Consider the following 22,000-nt stretch of genomic DNA (forward strand, 5'->3'; position numbering starts at 1 on the left):
AAATCACGAATGATACCAGGAAAGCACTCAAAGGCCTCGTGTGAATGACTGCAATAGGAAAGAGATTGGCTCAAAATGAGGTTTGTGACTGAAGTCTGTTAGTCCAAAGAAACCTAAATTGTCATCTCATATTTGCAAACAAGCGTTTAAATGATTTTTGGAACCATGTCCTATGGAGTTAAAAGTGGAATTCTTTGGATGATACAGGACCTGTTAACGCCCAGCATAAACAAAACACAGCACTTCACACTATTAACACAAGTACACATTCGCCTTTAAAGGCGATACATGCGGCAATCGATTAATGTAACAGCGCAAATACATACGTGTCTTATGTGCATTTGCACCGATATGACAAGAAATTACCGTGCATTTCAACCTCTATACCGCAAATGAAGTACAAATTAGCACATAAAGGTTAAAATGCACAATAATTTCTTGTCATATCGGCGCAGATGCACATAAAATACATATGCATTCGTGCTGTTACAACAATCGATTGCCGCACACATCACTTTTAAAGGCGAATGCGTACTTGCGTACCAGTTATGTCAATCCCTGAATATTAGCATCATACCTAGAGTCATTGATGCTAACATCACCGTGCTGGTGTTGGCGTGCCTTACTGATTCAGGGGTGTACTTTTTAAAAATTTACTATCGGCATACTTACCGTATTTTCTTCACTGAAACATTTTATATACTACAATGAATGGGGATGTTCAAATTTGGGAGCCGTTTTCTAGGTATATTAATGGATGTTTCAGTTTGGGTAAAACCATTGGTTGTGAATAACTTTGAAACAGGCTCAGTGAATGCATAGTATGCGTTTTAGAGTTGGAGATGTAAAATAAGGGGAAGCCTGGCAGGCCTCAATGTTGCAGGAGGGAAATTAATTGGTGTACAAACTGGGATCTATTCCATTTAACCCACACTAACCCAATTTAGGCAGAATTTTGTGCTGCATCAGTAGTGAAAGAGCCTCTCCGTATGATCCAGCAAAATGTGAAAGCCAATTAGACCCGAATGTCTTCTTTTATGTATAATGAGGAAATTTCATGTTTGAACTGAGCAATAATTATACCAATTCTGCTGTAATTACAACGCAATGTCAATTATCTTGTTTTTTTTCCCCCATTTACCCAGAAGGAGGACAGTCTCCAATTTTTTTCACAGTAAAAAAAGAAAAAAAAATCAATTACAAGCCGCAGGATTTTATAGAAGTCTTTAAATAGAGACGACAAAATTATGTAAATGCAAATTGCAGACCCTGAGAGGTGGAGCAGCGAGTTAATCATGTGTAACACAGAGAATGTGTACACAGCATGAGTACATTATTATACTTATTAACTGCCATGGTGATCTTTTAATAAATGTTTTTGCCAAAATTATTTTCATAGCAATCATGGCACCTTAGCAAGCCAAATTTGTTAACGGTACCATCTGATTGGGCATTTCTTAGTAAAGGCAATACAAACAGAGGATTGCAGTACTAAATGACAGTTTCCATTGCTATGACTCACTTGATATAGCCCTGGACTAGGCCAGTGGGTTGAACCTCGAAATTTTTAACATTAGCAGGTTAGCAATACTATCAAATGTTTTCAACGAGTTTGACCATTTGGATGTTGAAATCTGATCTCAGAAATCCCCTGCCTAACCCTCCCCCGTTCTCTGGTACTATTCAGCTATCTCATTTTGATTCTCAACAAATTTGCACGCGCACACACACAAACACACACACAAACCTCTGCGCATATCTTTATGGGGACTGTCCATTCATTTCTATGGGCAAAACCCTATTCCCAGCAAAGACAACCTTGACCCCTGCCCAACCCTAACCTTAACCATAAGTAACCAAACAAAATACAAGTCTTTTGGCTTTTTAGTTTTTTGATTGCAGTCACAGATTTGAATTTTCCCTTTTGGGGCCCGAAAATATTGCCCCACAACGTTTTTTATTACATTGTGAGATAATGTATACTTGTGTGTGTAATGTATACCTGGACCACAAACACGCCAACTAAGTTCCCTTATCTATAGATTTCAGTTAATCACTGAGTTCTTGCTGTGTGCTGATTGGTCAGTCTCCGATAATCATGCATGTGTCACTAATGTTAATGTGAAACAGCTGGTTGAGTCTTTCAATCAAGGAAACAAACCACTCAAAGCGTAAGAAGAACTGAATTAATTAGTCAAGCACAGGAGTCTTTCAGGTTTAAAGTAGTTTGTACAACCCAAAGTATCCTACCAGACATGGGCTACCTGACCACCTTCTTCAAATACTTACAAGGACATGAGAGGTGTAACTTTTGTTGATGATATAGTTAACATGGTACTTAGGTTAACCAGGTTATTTAACCCTGTTGTAGGTAATCCATATACAGTTTGAGATCACCATCCTTTGCTGTCAGGCAGACTAACCTAGTCACAGATAACTAACTACAGTAGATGGTTATTGTTAGAGACAACTTATCTCTTCAGTAACATCCAACGATTTGGGCATGTAGACGACATGTAGGCTAAGCCCCTGGACTTAGTACACTCTAGATACTCAACTGTCTAGAGGAGATTATTGAAAACTGAAGTGCCCAGTGGTTCATCAGGACTCATTGCCATCTCATACCTCTAGAAACCTTTGTGTGGAGTTTGCATGTTCTCTCCGTCATGGGAGTTTCCCCCAGTATGGCAGTTTTTCTCCAGCAGTCAAAAGATGTGGAGATTAACTGGTATCTCTAAATTTCCTGTAGTGGCGTGTGTCCCATTTGTAAAAAAAAAAAAAAAAAAAAAAAAAAAAAAAAACACTGTTTCAAGATATCAGCACTATCATATTAATTGCTGTAGATTTAATTCCTGGTGTATATGTGTCTAATCCATTAACCAGGCTCACAAAAGCCTTAAATTTAAGCTTCAAGAAGGCAGCTGAGAGTCAAAATCCTTAATATGAAAGTCCAATGATCGTAATTCAGTAATGATGATGTTAAGAATGGTGTTTTACACTAAAACAACTCAACAGTAATATAAAACAAACTTTTTGTGTTTCTGCATGTTTTCCAGAGTTTTTTTTAGTATTCACAACCTAGTTAATTAGCCATGATTACTGACAGGAATTTTTATGAGAACAATACTAAGCTATATCTGAGCCCACAATTACCATTTTTGAAATGCATCGTGATTACTGAATACTACATGTGACAAAAATACTTCCATATTTGTTGTATACAAACAAATTGGATGCATATGTTTCACTGACTTTGTCATTTAAAACAAGATTCTAAATTAAACCCCAGTGTGCCGAGGTATGCAGAATCTAAATTTTTATGTTGTCATTAATTTAATATATCCTGTGGAGTTTTACAGCAAACTGCTTATTTTCAGTGTGGCAGTATAAGCAATGGTTCGTTCGTGCTTGCTGTTCAACTTCAAAGAGAAACTCCCTTTCCAAGGTGACAAGACTGTAGGAATCCTAAACATGCTTACACAGCCTAACTTTTATTCCAGATATAGCCAAAAAAAACTTAAAAAAAAAAACTTAAAAAACCCACACTTGATCCATCAGAGGCTGAAAAATACAGACTGGTCTCCCTCCTCTCATTTCTAACTTATACTCTTAAGTGTGGTATCCCCAATCAAGGGCCTAATATTCTAATGCAGAACAACCTCTTGGAGCTTCTCCAAATCGGCCTCAGAGCTGGACACTTGACAAAGACTGCCCTCCTGACTGTTATGCATGCCTTGGGAGTATCGCCCAGCCAGACCTTTGCGCAGCTTCTCACATATTGTGCTATCAGATCTGATTGTCCGTCCTCTGTCAACTTCACATTGTGGGTGCTGCTATGAAATGGTCTGACTTTTACCTAACTAGAAGATCATTCCAAGTGTCTTGGGGTGCAGAGGTATCATCCGATAACAAATGGTGACCCCCAAGGTTTAGCTGTTGGTCCCCTTCTCTTCTCTCCCTGTATAATACTTCAAACCTCTCTAGGTCCAATCATCGGGTCGCATGGCTACTCCCACAGCTACTACGCTGATGACATCCAGCTCCACCTGCCCTTTCCTCCAGAGGACACCATAGTCTCTGCTCACATCTCCACATGCCTCGTCGACATTGCAGCCTGGATGAGGGAACGTTACCTCCTGCTGAACTTCTGAGCTTCTTGTCTTCCTTGCCAGCCCTTAAATTCACCATGACATTACTGTACATCTTGGATCATCAATACTGTTTCTATCAAGGTCTGCCAGGAGCCTAGGGATAAAAATGCATGACTAGCTACCCTTTGCTGACCACGTAGCAGCTACCTCTCTGTCTTTTAGATTCACTCTACATAACATCAGGAAGACCAGGCTTTATTTGTAAGAATGCAGTTCAGCATTTAATCAAGGAACTTATATCACAAATAGACTTCTGCAGCTGCTGACTGAGAGGGCTACCAGCTGGTGCTGTCAAACATCTGGAGATGATTCAAAATATAGCAACACATCTGGTATTCAATCAGCCTAAATTCTCTCATTTTACACCCCTTTGTCTGCCTTTGCCTCCTTATAGGTGCTCACATCCAGTTAATGTCCTTGGTACTAGTTTTCAGGGTAACAGAATACATCTTCATTAAGTTCCTCATCAGGACCTGCCAGCAGACTGATGCTGCTTGGTTGTCTCTCCACCATATAAACATAATACTAATTCTTGACACTTCTTATGTGTGGTTCCTCGATGGTGGAACGACCTATCCAACCACTTTGAGTTATTAAAAGATCTCTCATCAGGAAACAGCTCAAGACCCATCCAGATGTTTTTCTGGGAACATCTCGGATTGCTTCTCTAGCCACTGACCTGCTCAGTCTTCATCTGCAATTCCATCTGACGGACGGCTCTGCCTTGTACTCTGTGACATAACATTCTCATGAAGCAATGGCATATTCACTTGTATGCAGGGAACCATTGTTCAGTATTGTACCAGAAGCATTGTGTTATTGTTATAATAATATTCCTGGTATCCATCCATCCATTATCTGTAATCACATTTCCTGTTCAGGGTCATGGGGGACCAGAGCCTTGGAGGTTACAGATGCAGGTCAGGAAACAACCCTGGATGGGGTGCCAACCCATCACAGGGCACTATGACAATAATCATAATCATATAAGCTTTTAATAATAATTGATACTTTATTGATCCCCTGTAGGGAAATTATCTTTACGCCTCCCTCAACTTGCTCTTTGTGGATTTAGTCGACCGTGAAGGGCTGCCATCCGTAGCGGCGCCCAGGGACCAGGGGGTTAAGGGTCTTGCTCAAGGACCCGCAAATGTGCTGAGGCTGGGTTCAAACCTGTGACCTTCTGATTACAAGAACACAGGCTTAGCCCACTGAGCCACACGCTGCCCCCGTGTGTGCATTTCATTAATGCATATTAAAGCCGATAAGGTATGTTAGGATAATGAGATATATTTTCATGCTGCTAATGAATGTTCTATAAATGCATAATGAAGGCATTATGAAGGTACACTGAATGTACTATGAGTGCATTGTGAAGGTGCATTTAATGTACTGTAAAACGTTACCCTATACTGTTAACTTAAACTAATGACATATTGGATAACTCATCTCAGCTCTGTGCTGCTGAATGGTGACCATGAACTACATTCCGCAGCAGTGTCAACAACAATAAATGACACAACACTTCAAATCAGGATCTTACTGATGCATTAATCTAAAAATGATCAGTATAATAAACCTAAAGCGGCCTCGAACGCATTAGCTCACCCGGCGGTGTGACCAGGCCTCCATGCAGCACACTCGCACTTAGTGCAACCCTTCTCACGGACACAGTCACCGCTGCACACATCACCACCCCCTGATGACCCGCTTGGCGTGGATGGTAGGCATCCCCCCTCCGTCTCCCAGTAGGCATGTAATCGTTCCTGCACACAGAAGTCTGATGCGGCAGCTCTCGCTCAGTACTCGCCCCCTGGCATCCTTCCCCTACCCTTTCACACGGGCACACTGCCCGCTTCCCTTCTAAGAATTGGCCAGTTGACTTCAAATGGCCTTGAATCCACAGCCAGAAAAAAAAATTCCAGCAAAATGTTAAGCCAGAGAGCCGTACAGTAAATCTGAATGACGTCTGATCTCGTTGTTTTAAATTAGAAGAGTGATGACTTTTCATAACTGTTGTTACACCCCAGGTTTGCCATTCAAACTATGATTAACTGGCAAAAATATCTGGACGTAGTTATTTTATCATTTCCAAGGTAACAATCCGTAACAAAGTTAGCATTATGGGTAAGAAAAAGAAAAAAAATGTCCAATTATGTCCAATGTACCAATTATGCAGTTACAAATGGATCAGCAGAGTCATTTGGTAACAGCTGGGGAAGAAATTCTAAGGCGAAATTCTACAAAAGGGCAGAAACTTTTGGATTGTTGACTTTGAAGGTTTATTTATGTGCCAATGTACGAACAAAATGAGACTAACTTTTTTTTTTTTTATCTCTTTCCACTTAAAACGCCACTTAAGTAAAAATATCTCGTGAGAAAATCTGTCATTCATCCTTTGATTTTTCGGCTTCAAAACCGAATTGGAAAAACGAAAAAATTAAAAAAATGTCTTTTTTTTGTTCTTCTGGTTTAAATAAGAACAGGAAAAAGGAAATAGAAGGCAAGAACAAAATAGGCATAATGTTTTGTTTTTCTGTCTTAAATCAGACCAGTGTTTTTTTTTCCTCAATGACTGGACATGTAGAGAAGAAGAAAAAAGGAAGAGGACCAGGGACTATGTGGTGCCTCCTTCAGGACAGCTGGAAAAGCACCTAAGGAGACCATCTCATGGAACTGGTGTAGAGGGGACAATAGGGTCCGCCAGGTCCTGGAGTGGTTGGGGTTAAGGGCCTTGCTCAAGGGCCCAATGGTGGGACCACTCTGCCAGCAACTTTCTGATCCACACCCCCCCTCCCCCCCAACAAATTATTGTTTTAATAGTTTCTTGGTTAGTGCATAAGCCATATCCTCACTGAAAAAAACATGATTTCCATGCTAGTCTAAGCTGGTAAATGCTGCTGCTGGTGGACCAGCATAACTGTGCTGGGCGACCTGCACATGGAACTGGTCCATCAGCCACGTTCCATTAACGATGCTGCTCCAGCATCCACCAGCACCAAAACACACACAAAAAATTCAAGATATTCTGCCTAACCTGCTGCCTGTGTTGCCTCTACTGCCTGTGACGTCCTTCCGCCTGTGACGTCCTTCCTCCTGTGACGTCCTTCCGCCTGTGACGTCCTTCCTCCTGTGACGTCCTTCCGCCTGTGACGTCCTTCCTCCTGTGACGTCCTTCCGCCTGTGACGTCCTCCCGCCTGTGACGTCCTCCCGCCTGTGACGTCCTTCCGCCTGTGACGTCCTTCCTCCTGTGACGTCCTCCCGCCTGTGACGTCCTCCCTCCTGTGACGTCCTTCCGCCTGTGACGTCCTTCCGCCTGTGACGTCCTTCCGCCTGTGACGTCCTTCCGCCTGTGACGTCCTCCCGCCTGTGACGTCTCTCCTGTCTGCCCTGCTGCTGCATCTCTGTTCATCCTGCAGTCAGCAGCAGCACCAGCACCTGCCTGCCATCTGCACTTAGACTCAAATATTAAGAATTTGGACGGTTTAAATTAGGATTTTGCCATCCCATTAATTTGACTTCCTCTGCCGGCTTCTGGAGCTTGAGGTCCATCTGGTTCCTCCCAAGGTTTCTTCCTTCTAGAAGAGTTCTTCCTTGCCACTGTTGTGTCTGGTTTGCTCTCTGGGGGCTTTGGGCAGGAATAACGTGCAGCACATTGAGACAATGGAATGCTATGATAATGCACTATACAAATAAAATTGAACTGAATCGTACATATGCTGGTAAAACCCAGCATTCATTATGCTGGTCTATGCTGTTTATCAACAGGGATATGCTACTTCAGAGTTTTGATGTCATTTTAATTATCCTAAAATGTAGAGAATAGTACAAATGAACATTTCTATGGGTAGGTGTTTCCAGATTTTTTGTTGGCCCTGTATATGTTACAATATAATAATAAAATACTGTTTAAAATTAAATAACATGTTACATTGTCCAACATACCCTGGATTTCTTGTAAATATCTAAAAATAAAGCTGGGAAAAAACGTGATCTTACAGTTTTCCAGTTTGGTTTTAAAACCGGAAAACAAAGCATGATACCGGCTATTTTTTTCTTTTCCAGTGTTTCCTGTTTCCTTTTCTGACTTTTAAACAGAAAAACTAAAAAACTCCTCTGTTTTCTGGCTTTTCCAATTTGGTTTTGAAACAGTAAATTCAAAGAACGAACAACAAACGGATTCTAGCAAAACCAGTCACTTAAACGTTTGTTTCTGTTTTAAGCATCGCTTCTCAGCAACATCAGACAAATAATATATAATTGTCCTCTATGGTTTGATGTATGTGACATTTGGGCTTATCAAATCACTCCTGCCTTCCATCTATTTGTCCATCTCTCAAACGCTTATCCATATCAGGGTCAGGTGGAAATTTGGGTTTAATTCACAGAAAAGCACTTAAGCACTTCTTACCATGATTTTACTGGTCCCACTAAAATATGTTACAGATATGCTTGTGACATATGTTTTTATAGCAAATTCATATTTATAATGGACTATAATGCAATGAGAAATTGAAACAAGATAAGTGTGTATCAGTGTGAGAATGTAAGCTGTAAAGGAATATAATTACACAGAAACCATTTCAAAATACCAATTTATTTCTTACGAATGACATGATATATTGAAAAATATTCTGTTGATGTGTGAAATACCCTTAAAGGTATGTATTAGTACATATGCATTCATCCTTGTCTGAGTGCACGGTATAAATACTTTTATCACAACTATCAGCAGCTTTTACATTGTTTTACAAACCAAATTTTGTGCATTGGTAAGAAACTCCCACCCCCATTGCAGAGTGTGTACACTGATTTACAAAAATGGATATAATATATATATACAAATGTAAGTTATGTTATGATGCTGGCAAACAAATGTTATTCTAGGGCAAAACAGTCAACATGTGTGTTAAAGCTGCAGCTTAAGTAGTCAGTTTGTCCAACAACGTGGACGTAAATGTTTGTCTGCAGGGCATCCATAAGGAGTCGCTAAACTGCAGTATTCACACTGCTAACAAACATTCAGTGCTTGCTGTTCAAACAAGGTAGCCATGAAGTGGTGGATATCTGACAGTCGCTGTTCAGAAAACCCCTCACACTCGCTTGACTGCAAACATTTTCAGTCAAATGAACAGTGAACCTGGGCAGTTATGGGGAAACCCTGTCTCCTTTACTACAAGAGAGGGTTTTTACAACAAGAACACAATGGCACTGGATTAAATAGACTGGTGTTTCCCAATCCGGTCCTCGGGGACCAACAGACAGTCCATGTTTTGCGTCTGGCAGGGAGCTCGGAGGGAGGAAAAATCTGGACCGTCTGTGAGTCCCCGAGGACCAGGTTGGGAAACACTGAAATAGACTAATGGTGAGGGCAGCCGCACAATAAGGCCATCAGCAGAAAGCCAGCAGCTGCCTTTCAGCGTACATAAATAGGCAACCAAATGCTGACAGGCACAAACCAAGTACCCAGCCAGGTGCGTTAAAAACACTGAATGGGATTCCCACTGAGAAATCCACAGAAACAGGACGTTCTCAGACCTAGAGCTTCACAGCTGCCCTGAGTTTTGCTGAACGTCCCCTGGGGTTCTCGCGTACCTCATCCTCCTGGGGCACGATCACCTTCTTTTGCACAAAGGTCCAGCGAGCGTGCCCAGTGCCCGGTCTCTCATCCTCACCCTCTTCCTCCCGGGCTGGTCGGCGGGGGTTACGGCGGGGCGGGGCGGCCACGTCGAGGCCGTGAAGGAAGCGCTTGACCACGCGGTCCTCCAGCGAGTGGAACGTGAGCACGGCGAGCCGGCCACCGGGCCGCAGGAGCACCTCCGCCGCCTGCAGTGCCGCATGCAGCTCCTGTAGCTCGTCATTGACAAAGATACGCAGTGCCTGGAAGCTCTTGGTGGCCACATGAGCGGGTCGCTGCAGGAGGTCTTTCCGGGCATACAGGGCGGAGGGTGAAAACGCTCCTGCAGGGGTGATAGCCAAATGCTAAAAATACTCTGTATATGACAAAATGACATAATGTAATGCACAGACATCCTATAGCTATGCAGAATTACCAGTGTGAAATTCAATGGCTAAACTCAGCTATACTACATTAGAGCTAATAGCATTATTACTAAATTACTACTACAGTACAACAAGTATATATTTTAATCATTAAGATTCAGATAATAACCGTGAGACTGTATTTGCCAGAAGGTGCCCAAACTGCAATGAACTGACAGTCTTCTTGGGAAGATTCTATAGTATGGCCACAGGGGTGAAACCATTAGTTATGAAAAGGTACGGACTTCTCAGTCAAGTTTCAAAGACATTCCACTCACACAAGTTGAATAACATACTGAATAATGTACTGAAAGCAGAATCAAGGTAAAAAAAAAACAATTGACAAAGCAGACCATGGTCTGTTCTGTGGGACAAAAGGGCAGAGCAGGTAGAGCAGGAACTGGCAGGAAATTGGTTTGCGATTAAAAGGTCACTGGGTCAGGTTTCAGCCTGAGAACACCTGTAAGACAGTCGCTTTGAGGAAGTTGCTCAGTCACTCCTGTAACATATCTACAGTAGCCATCTATACAGCCGTAGTATAAGACTGATTACACATCACCCCAAATGCTTGGCAAATAGGGTCATCACCTAATCCATGTTAGGGGGACATTCTGAGCTAGGACAGGGTTTGTACGTCACAATCTCAATAACAAGCCCTGGATTTCACTTTAGCACTGAGTTCTTGCTTTGTGCTGATTGGTCAGTCTCCTACAATCGTGCACGTGTCACTAATGTTAACGTGAAACAGCTGGAGGAGTCTTTCAAACAATAAACAAATCACAAGATGAGCCAAGCACAGGAACCTCTCAGTTGTAAAGTAGTTTGTAAACCTTGAAGTAGATCATAGTGTCTCCCCTGACATGGATTAGATGGTCACCCTATCTGCAAATCACCTGAACATCGGACACATAGACAAGCCCTCAGCCCCAGGTGATACTCAGGTGGGCTGTGTCCCTAGACTGCGGTGGGCAGAGGAGCTTCTGGGGCAAGGCTGCATAACAGGCTATACTAAACAGACACATCCTACGACACTAGACACAGCCCCATGGGCATTGATTCTGTCATAAAGCATATTATTCTGTAAATCAGTATATGACAGCAGGGTAATACCCCCCTTTGCAATACTGCAGTTTACATAAGGAAAAGCTGAAGTCTAAGCATGACCGTTTTGTGTTTGCCTCTGAAAGCATGCAAAAGCGTGTGGTATAGACTTCATAAAGCCAATCAAAACTGGTGATTTTCCATGTAAATTCTTGCAAGAATGTTATAATGTTAATCCCATATTATCTTTGGCATGTTTAACAAATGGTTTATATATATGAAACAAACACTGCAAATGAGCTTCATCAAACAGTTCCTTAACTCTGCTGGTGGTGTTGTTTGCAGCATCAGTGGTGCTGATTAAGGAGGGTGGCGACAGTTGTATGACCCCCCCCCCCACCCATCATCTATCTCGCTCCCCAGGCCCCCACCGCCCGCCCCCAAACGCAAAGTCGACCACCTTTAATGTCTGGCTCTGTCTCCCAGCCCTGTGACATTTCTCATCCGTGGTTCTATGGGCGTCGGGGTGACTCATCGAATCAATGAGGAAGCAGGGCCGTCCTCCCCAAGAGTCAGGGAATTAACTCCAGGCACTCTCATTCATCTTTAAAAGGCCCAGAAGAAGAGAAAGGGTATCCTTCTCGCACTAGGCGGTGACGGCAAACACGCCCCCAGATGGACATTTGTAGACGCGGAAGGAGCCCGTGTCTGTGTCACTGAACAATAATTATACTCGCATTCCTGCGGTCATTTCATAAATCCCCCCCCCTCACCCTCCACATGTCATTCTGGAGCCTTGAGTCCCACACCGACAGATCAGGTCCGGATACCCAAAGCAGGACAAACAGGCAGCAACAGGATCAAGACTGCTTGGTCCACTTACACGACCCTCCTCATGTGGGCAGAGGGAGATGCAGGGAAGATGGAACGCCCAAGGAGGAAAAAGTGTGCTTTATGACATAGTAACAGGAAGAACTTTAATAGGACATTAAAGGAAAATGTTAACCACGTCCGGCCACTGTGTTATATACAATTTGTGGTAACACTTTACGTAATGCAATGTTTTTAGTAATTTATAAACACATTCATTACAAATAATATTGCAGTCATAAAGCATTATAAACATAGCTATAAATATTTATGAAAAGGCATAACACATTACAGCCACGTTTATTATGCATTACGACTGTCTTATGAAGCACTCATCTATAGAAACCTTCATAATGCAGTACAAAGCATTCTTAATGCTTATACCAACCATTATAATGCATTATGAAGGTATCTATAGTGTATTATAGATGAAAGCTTCATAAAGCATTCATAATGCGTAATACACGTGCTTATAATGTGTTTTGCTCAAATATTTATATTCATGTATATAATGCTGTATGAATGCTGTATCCATGTATGAATGCATTATTATTTGTTATGAATGTATTATGAATAAATTACAAAAAACATTACCCGATATATTATCCCGCATATAAATAATCAGCAGTCACGGCACATATAATAGCGCTCATGTGATTCTGCCTGTCATTCCGCAAGCTGCCAGGGCTGAGACAGGAGGTCTTTGACAGAGGCTGGTCTGGGCCCAAATCAGCAAATGATTCATATATGAATCTTACTTAATAGGAGAGGTGTCTTAATGGTGGTACAAGAAAGCAGCTCATATAGGGAAGGCAAGACATCATACACAGTTTTCTTGCTTACTACCACCCCTCACATCCCACTTAAAGCAATCCATCATCTATAGATTCCATTTACATTCTTTCTGTCTGATGCATGCATCCATACTTTAGTTTATGACATTACATAAATTCTTAACAGGACACAATAAAAGAAGCGATAATGTTTAGGTTCCAGCTGACCAGAACAGGGGGTTATGCTGAAACACTAATCAAGGCTACACTATCTTGAAATAGGGGGGGGGGGGGGGGGGGGGGGGAGTGTCCTACCGCAGTAGAACATACAGTAGTTGACATTTTTCATCAAGGGAAAGAGTAGAGTGGTTAAATAGGACTGAGGCACACTGGCTGGGCATCGTGTGACTGTTATTCCCAGGTTTCTACACACGGGACCCATTGCCCTCTCCTGGAGCCGACACCTTATCGTGGTGGAGGGGTTTGCGTGTTCCAATGATCCTGGGAGCTACGTTGCCTGGGGCTTTATGCCCCTGGTACAGTCACCCAAGGCAAACAGGTCCTGGGTGAGGAACCAGACAAAGTGCGGCTCATCAGACCCCTTATGATGAATACAAACATAGATCCACGTTTTCCCTCACCCCCCCCCCCCCCTTGGAATCAGGCCTTGGGTTGGGGCTCGATAGCCAGCACCAGGCCTGCACCCATGAGGTCTGGTCGGGCACAGCCCCAAGGAGGCACGTGGGTCCCCCCTCCAATGGGCTCACCACCTGTGGGAGGGGCCAAAAGGGTCGGGTGCAGTGTGAGGTGGGCAGTGGCCGAAGGCGGGGGACCTTGGTGGTCCAATAGAGGAATATCTCCTCAATCCCACCGACACACCTTCCAATGAGGAAGCAGAGTGTGGGGACTTGGGGGTGGACTCCCCTATCTCTGGGGTGGAGATCCGCCTGGAGTTCCTCAAGGCTCTGGATGTTGTGGGGCTGTCTTGGTTGACACGCATCTGTAGCATCAATTCTGACCAATTCTGTCATTGATAAGTTTTATGGACAGAATTTCCAGGCGCAGCCAGGGCATTGAGGGTGTCCGAATTGGTGACCTCAGGATTAGGTCTCTGCTTTTTGCAGATGATGTGGTTCTGTTGGCTTCATCAGACCGTGACCTTCGGCTCTCACTGGAGCAGTTCGCAGCCGAGTGTGAAACGGTTGGGATGAAAATCAGCACCGCCAAATCCGAGACCATGGAAAAGGGTGGAGTGCTCTCTCCGGGTCGGGGTCCTTCCCCAAGTGGAGGAGTTTAAGTATCTTGGGGTCTTGTTCACGAGTGAGGGAAGGATGGAGCGGGAGAGCAACAGGCTTGGTGCAGCATCAGCAGTAATGCGGGCGCTGCATCGGTCTGTCATGGTGAAGAAGGAGCTGAACCAAAAGGCAAAGCTCTCGATTTACCAGTCGATCTACGTTCCTACCCTCACCTATGGTCATGAGCTGTGGGTAGTGACCGAAAGAACGAGGTCACGAATACAAGCGGCCAAAATGATTTTCTTTTGCAGGGTGGCTGGGCTCTCCCTTAGAGATAGGGTGAGGAGCTCAGTCATTCGGGAGGGACTCAGAGTAGAGCCGCTGCTCCTCCGCGTCAAGAGGAGCCAGATGAGGTGGCTCGGGCATCTGGTCAGGATGCCTCCTGGACGCCTCCCTGGGGAGGTGTTCCGGGCATATCCCACTGGAAGGAGGCCCCGGGGAAGACCCAGGACACGCTAGAGAGACTATGTGTCCCAGCTAGCCTGGGAACGCCTCGGAATTCCCCCAGAGGAGCTGGATGAAGTGGCCGGGGAGAGGGAAGTCTGGGTTTCCCTGTTTAGACTGCTGTCCCCGTGACCCGAACTGGAAAAGCGGTAGATGATGGATGGATGGATGGATGGATGGATGGATGGATGGGACCCAGTGCATCACCTCACCACATGCCCACATGCAGTGTGTCAAACACTGAGTTGTTTGGCACATTTGCGAAGATCCAATACCTTTGATCACTTAGCATTCTGTAAATTTCAGTGATACATTAGACATTAATGCAAAACAGCAACAAATGCCAATGGAAAAGAAAACCTCTCTTAAATTTATTTTCTCTGCAGATGTACAAACTGTTGTTATGGTCTGAAAGGCATAGTCTAGTCAAGTTTACTGTTCTAAATTAACCACACTAAATTAACCTTCAAAACTGTAAGAAATCTTGCATTGTTCTTAAATAATACTAATGTTTTGATATCTTGTTATTTTTCGATCTATCATATACTATTACTTTGGCATAAAATTAGCCTTTTTTAATATAACAAACGGTAATAATCACTTACAGGATAAATAGATGCTAATTTAACATTGGGACGCTCATTTGCATGTGATCCACCCATCTGCACAGTGGAAAGCCATAATCTTGTCCCATGGAAAAACATCAACATCTGTCAGCATGATAATGGATTATGCTCCACTTTGTGACCTACCGTGATCTGGAAACATGTTGTATCCACAAGTGTATTTCCCATGTGTTAGTAGACCGCATCGCTACTATTTTCGGCCATAGTGTGCTTTTTAACGGGATCAGCTCATCAGTCTTGGTACCATGTTGTGTATTTTGACTTCAGCACAGGAGTCGTCATGCTAGTCTTCATCAGCATTTTTGATTCATGGTAAATGGACTGCATTTATATAGCGCTTTTCTACTCCTACGAGTACTCAAAGCGCTTTACATTTCATGCCTCACATTCACCCATCCACACACTCATTCACACACCGGTGGCGGAGGCTGCCATGCAAGGTGCCAACCTGCTCACCGGGAGCAATTTGGGGTTCAGTGTCTTGTCAAGGACACTTTGATGGGGTCAGGAGGAACCAGGGTTCGAACCTGCAACCCTCCAGTTGCCGAACGAAAGCACTACCTCCTGTGCCACCATCTTCCCATTTATATCAGCATGGAGTGAAACAGAATTAATAAAAAAATACCAAAAATATTTAGATTAAGAAATGAGGGTGTACTCACCAAACAGACATAATGACTTCTTTGTTAGCTATATGCTTTACATAAATAACACCTAGATGCGTGCGTCTGCAACACTCATTAAAATGTTGACTAATTACTCCGTTGGACTTCAAAAGCTAAAACTGTTCATTACATCAAACAACAGGTCTGAACTCACATGTTGGAAATGTAGCAAAATGATAGAGTTTGTTTTCAGCCTCCCGACAACGAAACGTGAACTTACTGAAACGGCTCCAGCTGAGATCTTGGCGATGCGCAGCTGGAAGGCGCTGCCAGTCAGAGGAGTTAAAAGGACTGAAGTGGCCAGAACAAAAGTTTACTTGTACTGAAGAACACCTCATACATACCGAATGTGATTAATAGGGGCTACATAGAATTCACATATAACGTGCGACTTTTTTTCCCCCAAAATGTATCATTTAATATAAAGGAACTAATTTATTGTTATGCTGAATTCCTTAAAATGCAAACTCACTAACAGATTCATATTTTTTTTTATTGTAAGCATTCAATAATTTTAGGGTTGCATGTTTATTTTAAAGGGTAATAATCTGCAGAGACGACAAAGCCAGCAGACAGTTTTCTGATGAGGTTGAGCTTTGTAGGAGGCACAGCGAAGGTGCACAGTGAGTAAGCAAAATTGATAGGCTAAAATTAAAATTATACAAAAAAAAAATAAATAAATGAAAACACAACACTCCAGCTGTACTACATAATGATATCAACCCAATTATATGTATATGCAGGGTTACTAAAATGAGGTCTCCCAGTGATGACATACGTCTCGTAAAGCCTTATTAAACGTAATTGTGTTGCTGGCTGAGGACCAGCTCAGTTTCCACTTTAAATAAGATGGCCATAAATTACTAGTAATATGAAACACATTCAAGGAAACAGAGTGTTTCAGATACAGAGCTGGCCGCTGCCGAGATGACGGGAGCTCCGTCACGTGACGGGGAAGACAAGAATCCTGCGGCATCTGGGGATAGCGCATGTAATCCTATGCGTAGGTATGGAGAGGCAGATGCACTACTGCACTGAAGCGGCGTTAAATGGGGACACTGCCCATGTCAAAGGCAGCGGCGAGAGCCGGGGATTATGCAGAGGTGGAGCCACAACGCAGATGCTAATCGTTAAGGCGCCTTCCATCGTCACCCCTGCCCTATCACACGCTCCCCTAGACCACAACAGCAGCAGGCGCCCCCTTGACCCAGGTAAAGCAAGACCCTTCCAGAATGACTGGAATAAACATCGATCTTGACTTTTAGAGAACAAAAGGAAAACACAAACAAGCTGTCTCACGTGTTCTCTGCCGTGACGCGTGTGCTCTGCCGCCGATCGAGCAGACCCTCTCTCTACGACGGCGCGGATGACGCACTACGGGACGAGTCGAGAGTCAGGGGAAGGGGGGGGGGGGGGGGTTTGGCTGGTGACAGGTGGGGGGGGGAAGGGGCTGCTGACAAGTAGGGGGACCAAAACAATTGAAATCGAAGCTGCAAGAGTGGGTGGTAAATTGAGCACGACATAAGAAAGAGCACTGCTCCTTTGAACACCTCCTCCCCTGACATTAATGAATCTCATCAGGAGGCGACCTATGAGAGCACAAGCACAAACCCGAGTGTGATGGACGGGATTAGAGGTGCTATGATTTCCTCGACAAATAGATCCCGCTGGGAGGGAGAGGATTAATATTTCTCTCCCTCTCTCCGCCCGCAGACGGCACACACAGAATTAATGAAGGTACCTGCGATGATAGCGCCCAGCTGCTGCGTCCTGGTGATGGGGTAGACGTCACGAGCCGCCACGATCGCCGATGCTATTTTCTTGGCGTACCTCTCCTCTCCGTAGGTGCTCAGGATGGAGACGAGAGCCTGTCGGTCTAAGGCATTCACCACGTCTGCCGCACTGGCCAAAGCAGGGCACCTACATGAAAGAGGAAGATAATCAGGTGCCTAACATCACACTCTCCTCAGCGCCCATTTAGGCCCGAGACCTGAAACAAGCATGACACCTTAAAAAAAAAGCGCAATATATGGATACGCATACGTACATATTCTTTGAGTTGGAGGGTACTGAGTCAGTGACAAGTTCGGCACAAAAAAATGCCATAAAAAAATAACCTTACTTGGCACAGAACAGAACTGACATCCTGATTGTGTATTCAGATTGACAGCAATACCAATGTATTGTCTGAATTGTGGAGGACTGTTTGTCGAATCACACTGTAGAGCAGGGCAACGCTGTATGATGAGCCACAAAGCAACAGGCTCGCATGAATTGGTTTTAAATATTGAAACCACTCAGACATTCCACAGTGGAAATGACAGAGCGCAATAATAATGACGCGTCAAATATGCGAAGGATGCTGCACTTGCGCTTCCTACAGAAGAATCCCAGACGCATGTTGAGCGTGTTAATGATTCCCTTTCCTGGATGCACCTTTTTCTCCAACTTTGCCGACTGACAGAAATATTTAGTTTGTAGTGTTCCGGAACACAAACAAAAAGAGATGATCAAATAGGGGAAAAAATGAGTCACATTCCTGAATTTACATATGATAAAAAAGGGGGAAGTCTGCTCAAAACTCAGTGTGTTGCTTCAAGCCATTTTTTTCCTGCCCTCATCTTACATTATAATGCATGAGAACGCCCTCGATTTTAAAGTATCATAATTACACCTGCCCTGATAACACCTTCCATGAACCCGATAAAATCAACATCAGATGATACAATTGGAAAATTATTACTGTGCTCATATGCACCTTGTCTTACATCTTGTGATGACCCTTTTGTTATTATTGAAGTAGGAGGAATTTTAGTGCCTGTTTTCTGACTTGATGCTCTGAATTCCAAAGGTAGTTCCCAAGCAATAAAATCTATCACTTCACTGCTACGTCATTAGTAAGGTAAAATCTAAGCAAAATAAGTCAGAAATGGATGCAAGTAAGAACAAACAATATATAAAGCAGCCAAATAAGCATGCAGGACTACAATTTATTGTCTTCAAATAGGAACATTCGGTTCAATAGCTCTCCACTGTAACTGCAATCCATAAACAGGTATAAATAATGATGATGTCATAACATCATATACTCAACATATTGAAAGTGACGGCCAACACATAGCAAAAATGCTGTTTTTTTTTTTTTTTACCTCACTCCAAAACACTATAAGTTCCGGTCTTCTTAGTTTAGATGAAGCAGAGAGACCGCCTTTAAAAAATACAAAGCACTTGATCTGCTATAATTACTCTGCGATTTAGAAACTGGCACACTGGGGCAAAGCAGAGCGATCGGCCTCTTATTCAGTTCAGGAGCCCTTTGGCCAGTATTTTGTTATCGGTATAGAGGACACTAATAAAACAAGAATGGTACAATTCACAGGGGCCCCCTAGTTATAGCTAGGCGAATGTAAGCACGCGCTGGGGGACAGCCCAGCGCCATTCACAGGAGAAGTATTCCTGACGGTCTGTTTCATCCTTGGGGGGTAAAACATGCTTAACAACTGGCTCTAACTGCAAGTTCAGAAAGACTGTTTCAGCTTCAGCATTGTTCAGATTTATAGGGTGGGGTAGGCACTGTGTATGTAGTGAAACCTGAGGCTCCTGTTTAATGTGATACATTTCAACATTACAATAGAGTAAGAAAAGCATTAAAAAAAATGAAAAATCCTTGCCACTATGACACAAAAGTCAGGACAGCACAGCTCCACTAGTCTAATTATGTTCAAGCACCACAAAAGAAGACTAAACTACTGCAAGTGGCCTGGATAATGACTGACAAAGTGAAAAGAGAATGGTGCATGTAGCCTCCTGAATCTTCATCATTATCCAGGAGAGAAAGGAAATAGGCAGAACAGGTTCCACAGGTACGAGGGCCGACACCAAAGTCCACGCCGCACTATTCCTGCATCCGTGAGGCATTTGAAAAGCTAATTTTAATGCTCACCTGATTCCCTTTGGGAGTTTAAAATGACCCAATAATGAACTGAAACCGTGTATCAGTATTAGACATTGTGTACGGTCCATGTTTTGCCAGAACTGTGTGCAAAACGGAACAAAGAAATGCACTGGATCCCATGTGACAAGCAGTTAAAAACCGACATGCATCCTTCTTTTGAGTTTAATAATGATGATGGTTATTTTACCATATGGTGCAGATACAGGGGCTACACATATAGTACAACTATGTGACCAGAAGAGTGGGAAACCATGTATCAATCTAAATCAGAGCCTTCCTGTACTAGGCATCACTCAATCAACACCGGCTCTACGGGCAAGAGTAGCTGTTTCTCCTCAGCAGGAAGTGAAAAGCTTGTTAGGACCGAAGAAAAAAACACTAGAGAGAAAAAGTTCCAGTGTGGAAAAGTAAAAAAAAAAAAGAAACAAAAAAAACTGGGCTGAAAACTCACCATCAAGAAAAATAATCCTGGGCACAGAAAAAAACGACAGTGGAGTCACAAAAATTAAAAAAAAAGTTAATGTCACTGAGAGGTTTAATCAAAGTGCTGACTGGATGCATTATGGGGAAGCTTTAGGAAGATATGAAAGCCATTTCCTGTCACAGACTGAAAAGCAACTTGAGGATTTTAGCAAACTATCGGGAAGGAACTAAACACGGCAAAATACATACTTGGTAAAAAAAAAAAAACAAATTTGCCGCTGATGCTGGGAGGAAAGACATTTCCATCAATAGTCTAAGTAATCACATAATCAGTTTGTTTTCCCCCTGGAGGGGAAAACAGAAAATTGGGCATCTTTGGTGTAACATTTATATTGTTGTGGTATGATGAGACATCCTGTTCTTCCCCAGATGCAAACACTCATTGTCTGAACAGAGAAGGCAGTGATGTAGGTTTGCAGTAAAACAGCCACCTGGGGTATGACATTGTCCCAGGTTGAGTCTTAGGCACTGCATGGTGAACAACACTGCACCAGTGCCTAACTAAAGCACCCAAGGTCACTGCTGCCCTGTACAATGCTCTGTCTTCCACACAGCTCATTTCTAAAGTTTCGAAAAAATGCCATTGCAAACTAAATCCGGAGTTTACAAAGAATAAAATTTGTGAAGGACATAAAAATATATTTAAAAATCTGTTGTTCAGAAGATCGCATTGTCTTCGAGAAGCTCCTACCTGCCTCCATCCATCCGCATATCCAAAGGCCCATCCTTGCTGAGAGAAAAGCCCCTCTCCGGGTTGTCGAGCTGCATGGAGGAGCAGCCAGCATCCAGCAGTACAGCATCCAGACCTCCAGGCTGCACCCCATGCTGCCGAAGCAGGTCGATCACTTCACTGAAGCACCCCAGGACTGGGAACACCTGGCCCCTAGAGGAAACAGTGACAGCGAAGCAGCCCTGAGAAGAGTTCCTGCCCAAAGCCACTCACATATCATCCATCCACCATCGTTCACTTCAAAAAACTAATAGAAGACAAATGCTGAACGGCTTACAGAGACAAACAGAGATAAACAAGACACCGGTATCCAGGATATGCCAAATTTAAGTACCGATTAATTAAAATTAAAATTAGTGGAGAACAACAGTTGTTCTACCACTGACAGAGGCAAGAGAGAACATCAATAAGAAATCTACAATAAGAGATTTTCAATATGGTTAGTCTATAACTACAGAAGGGGTTAAGAGGTACGTCTCCTGGGTAAGTGCCTTCAGAAGCAAGATGTATCTCATATATTTGTTAGGTTAGATGGGGTCCTCGGGCAACACCTTACCAATGAGATTAAATTGATGGTGAGCAATCAGTCCAACTCCACAACTTCCTCTATAAATAATAACATGTACAGGTACAACCCAGCCCTTACACAGAAAAGTGCAGAGGAGTTTGGTTTCTAGTAGAGTGACTTCATGTGAGCTTTAACCTAAATATAGCGTAAATATAAAGTAGCTAATTTTGTAACTTGTAAAAAGCATTAAATGGATATGACACTGTGATTCTTGCAAATGCTCGAACAATAAACAAACTTACAGACAACACCAACTGACGCCCTGTCTCCTTTAACTAAATATTTTGTAAGTGCACAAATTTGTTCTTTACCAGGAAGCCATGCTTACATCCCACTTTCTACAACAGTCTCCCATT

General features: G+C 43.1%; 2 protein-coding genes across 2 annotated transcripts in view; one reads left to right on the top strand and one right to left on the bottom strand.

Annotated features, from left to right (window-relative positions):
* kif18a (kinesin family member 18A) overlaps positions 1-22,000 on the top strand; it is a 314,001-nt gene that overhangs the window by 215,219 nt on the left and 76,782 nt on the right. The window lies entirely within an intron of this gene.
* The window catches only part of mettl15 (methyltransferase like 15), a 75,553-nt gene that overhangs the window by 6,805 nt on the left and 46,748 nt on the right, over positions 1-22,000 (bottom strand). Inside the window, exons 4-7 of the mRNA XM_049030267.1 lie at positions 21,038-21,229; positions 17,650-17,828; positions 9,748-10,112; positions 7,189-7,780 (exon numbers count right to left, since the gene is read on the bottom strand). Coding sequence (XP_048886224.1) covers positions 7,643-7,780; positions 9,748-10,112; positions 17,650-17,828; positions 21,038-21,229 — 874 coding nt within the window. The 3' untranslated portion in view covers positions 7,189-7,642. The remainder of the gene's footprint in view (positions 1-7,188; positions 7,781-9,747; positions 10,113-17,649; positions 17,829-21,037; positions 21,230-22,000) is intronic.

Source organism: Brienomyrus brachyistius, chromosome 11 (genome assembly GCF_023856365.1).
Source record: "Brienomyrus brachyistius isolate T26 chromosome 11, BBRACH_0.4, whole genome shotgun sequence".
Classification (NCBI taxonomy): domain Eukaryota; kingdom Metazoa; phylum Chordata; class Actinopteri; order Osteoglossiformes; family Mormyridae; genus Brienomyrus; species Brienomyrus brachyistius.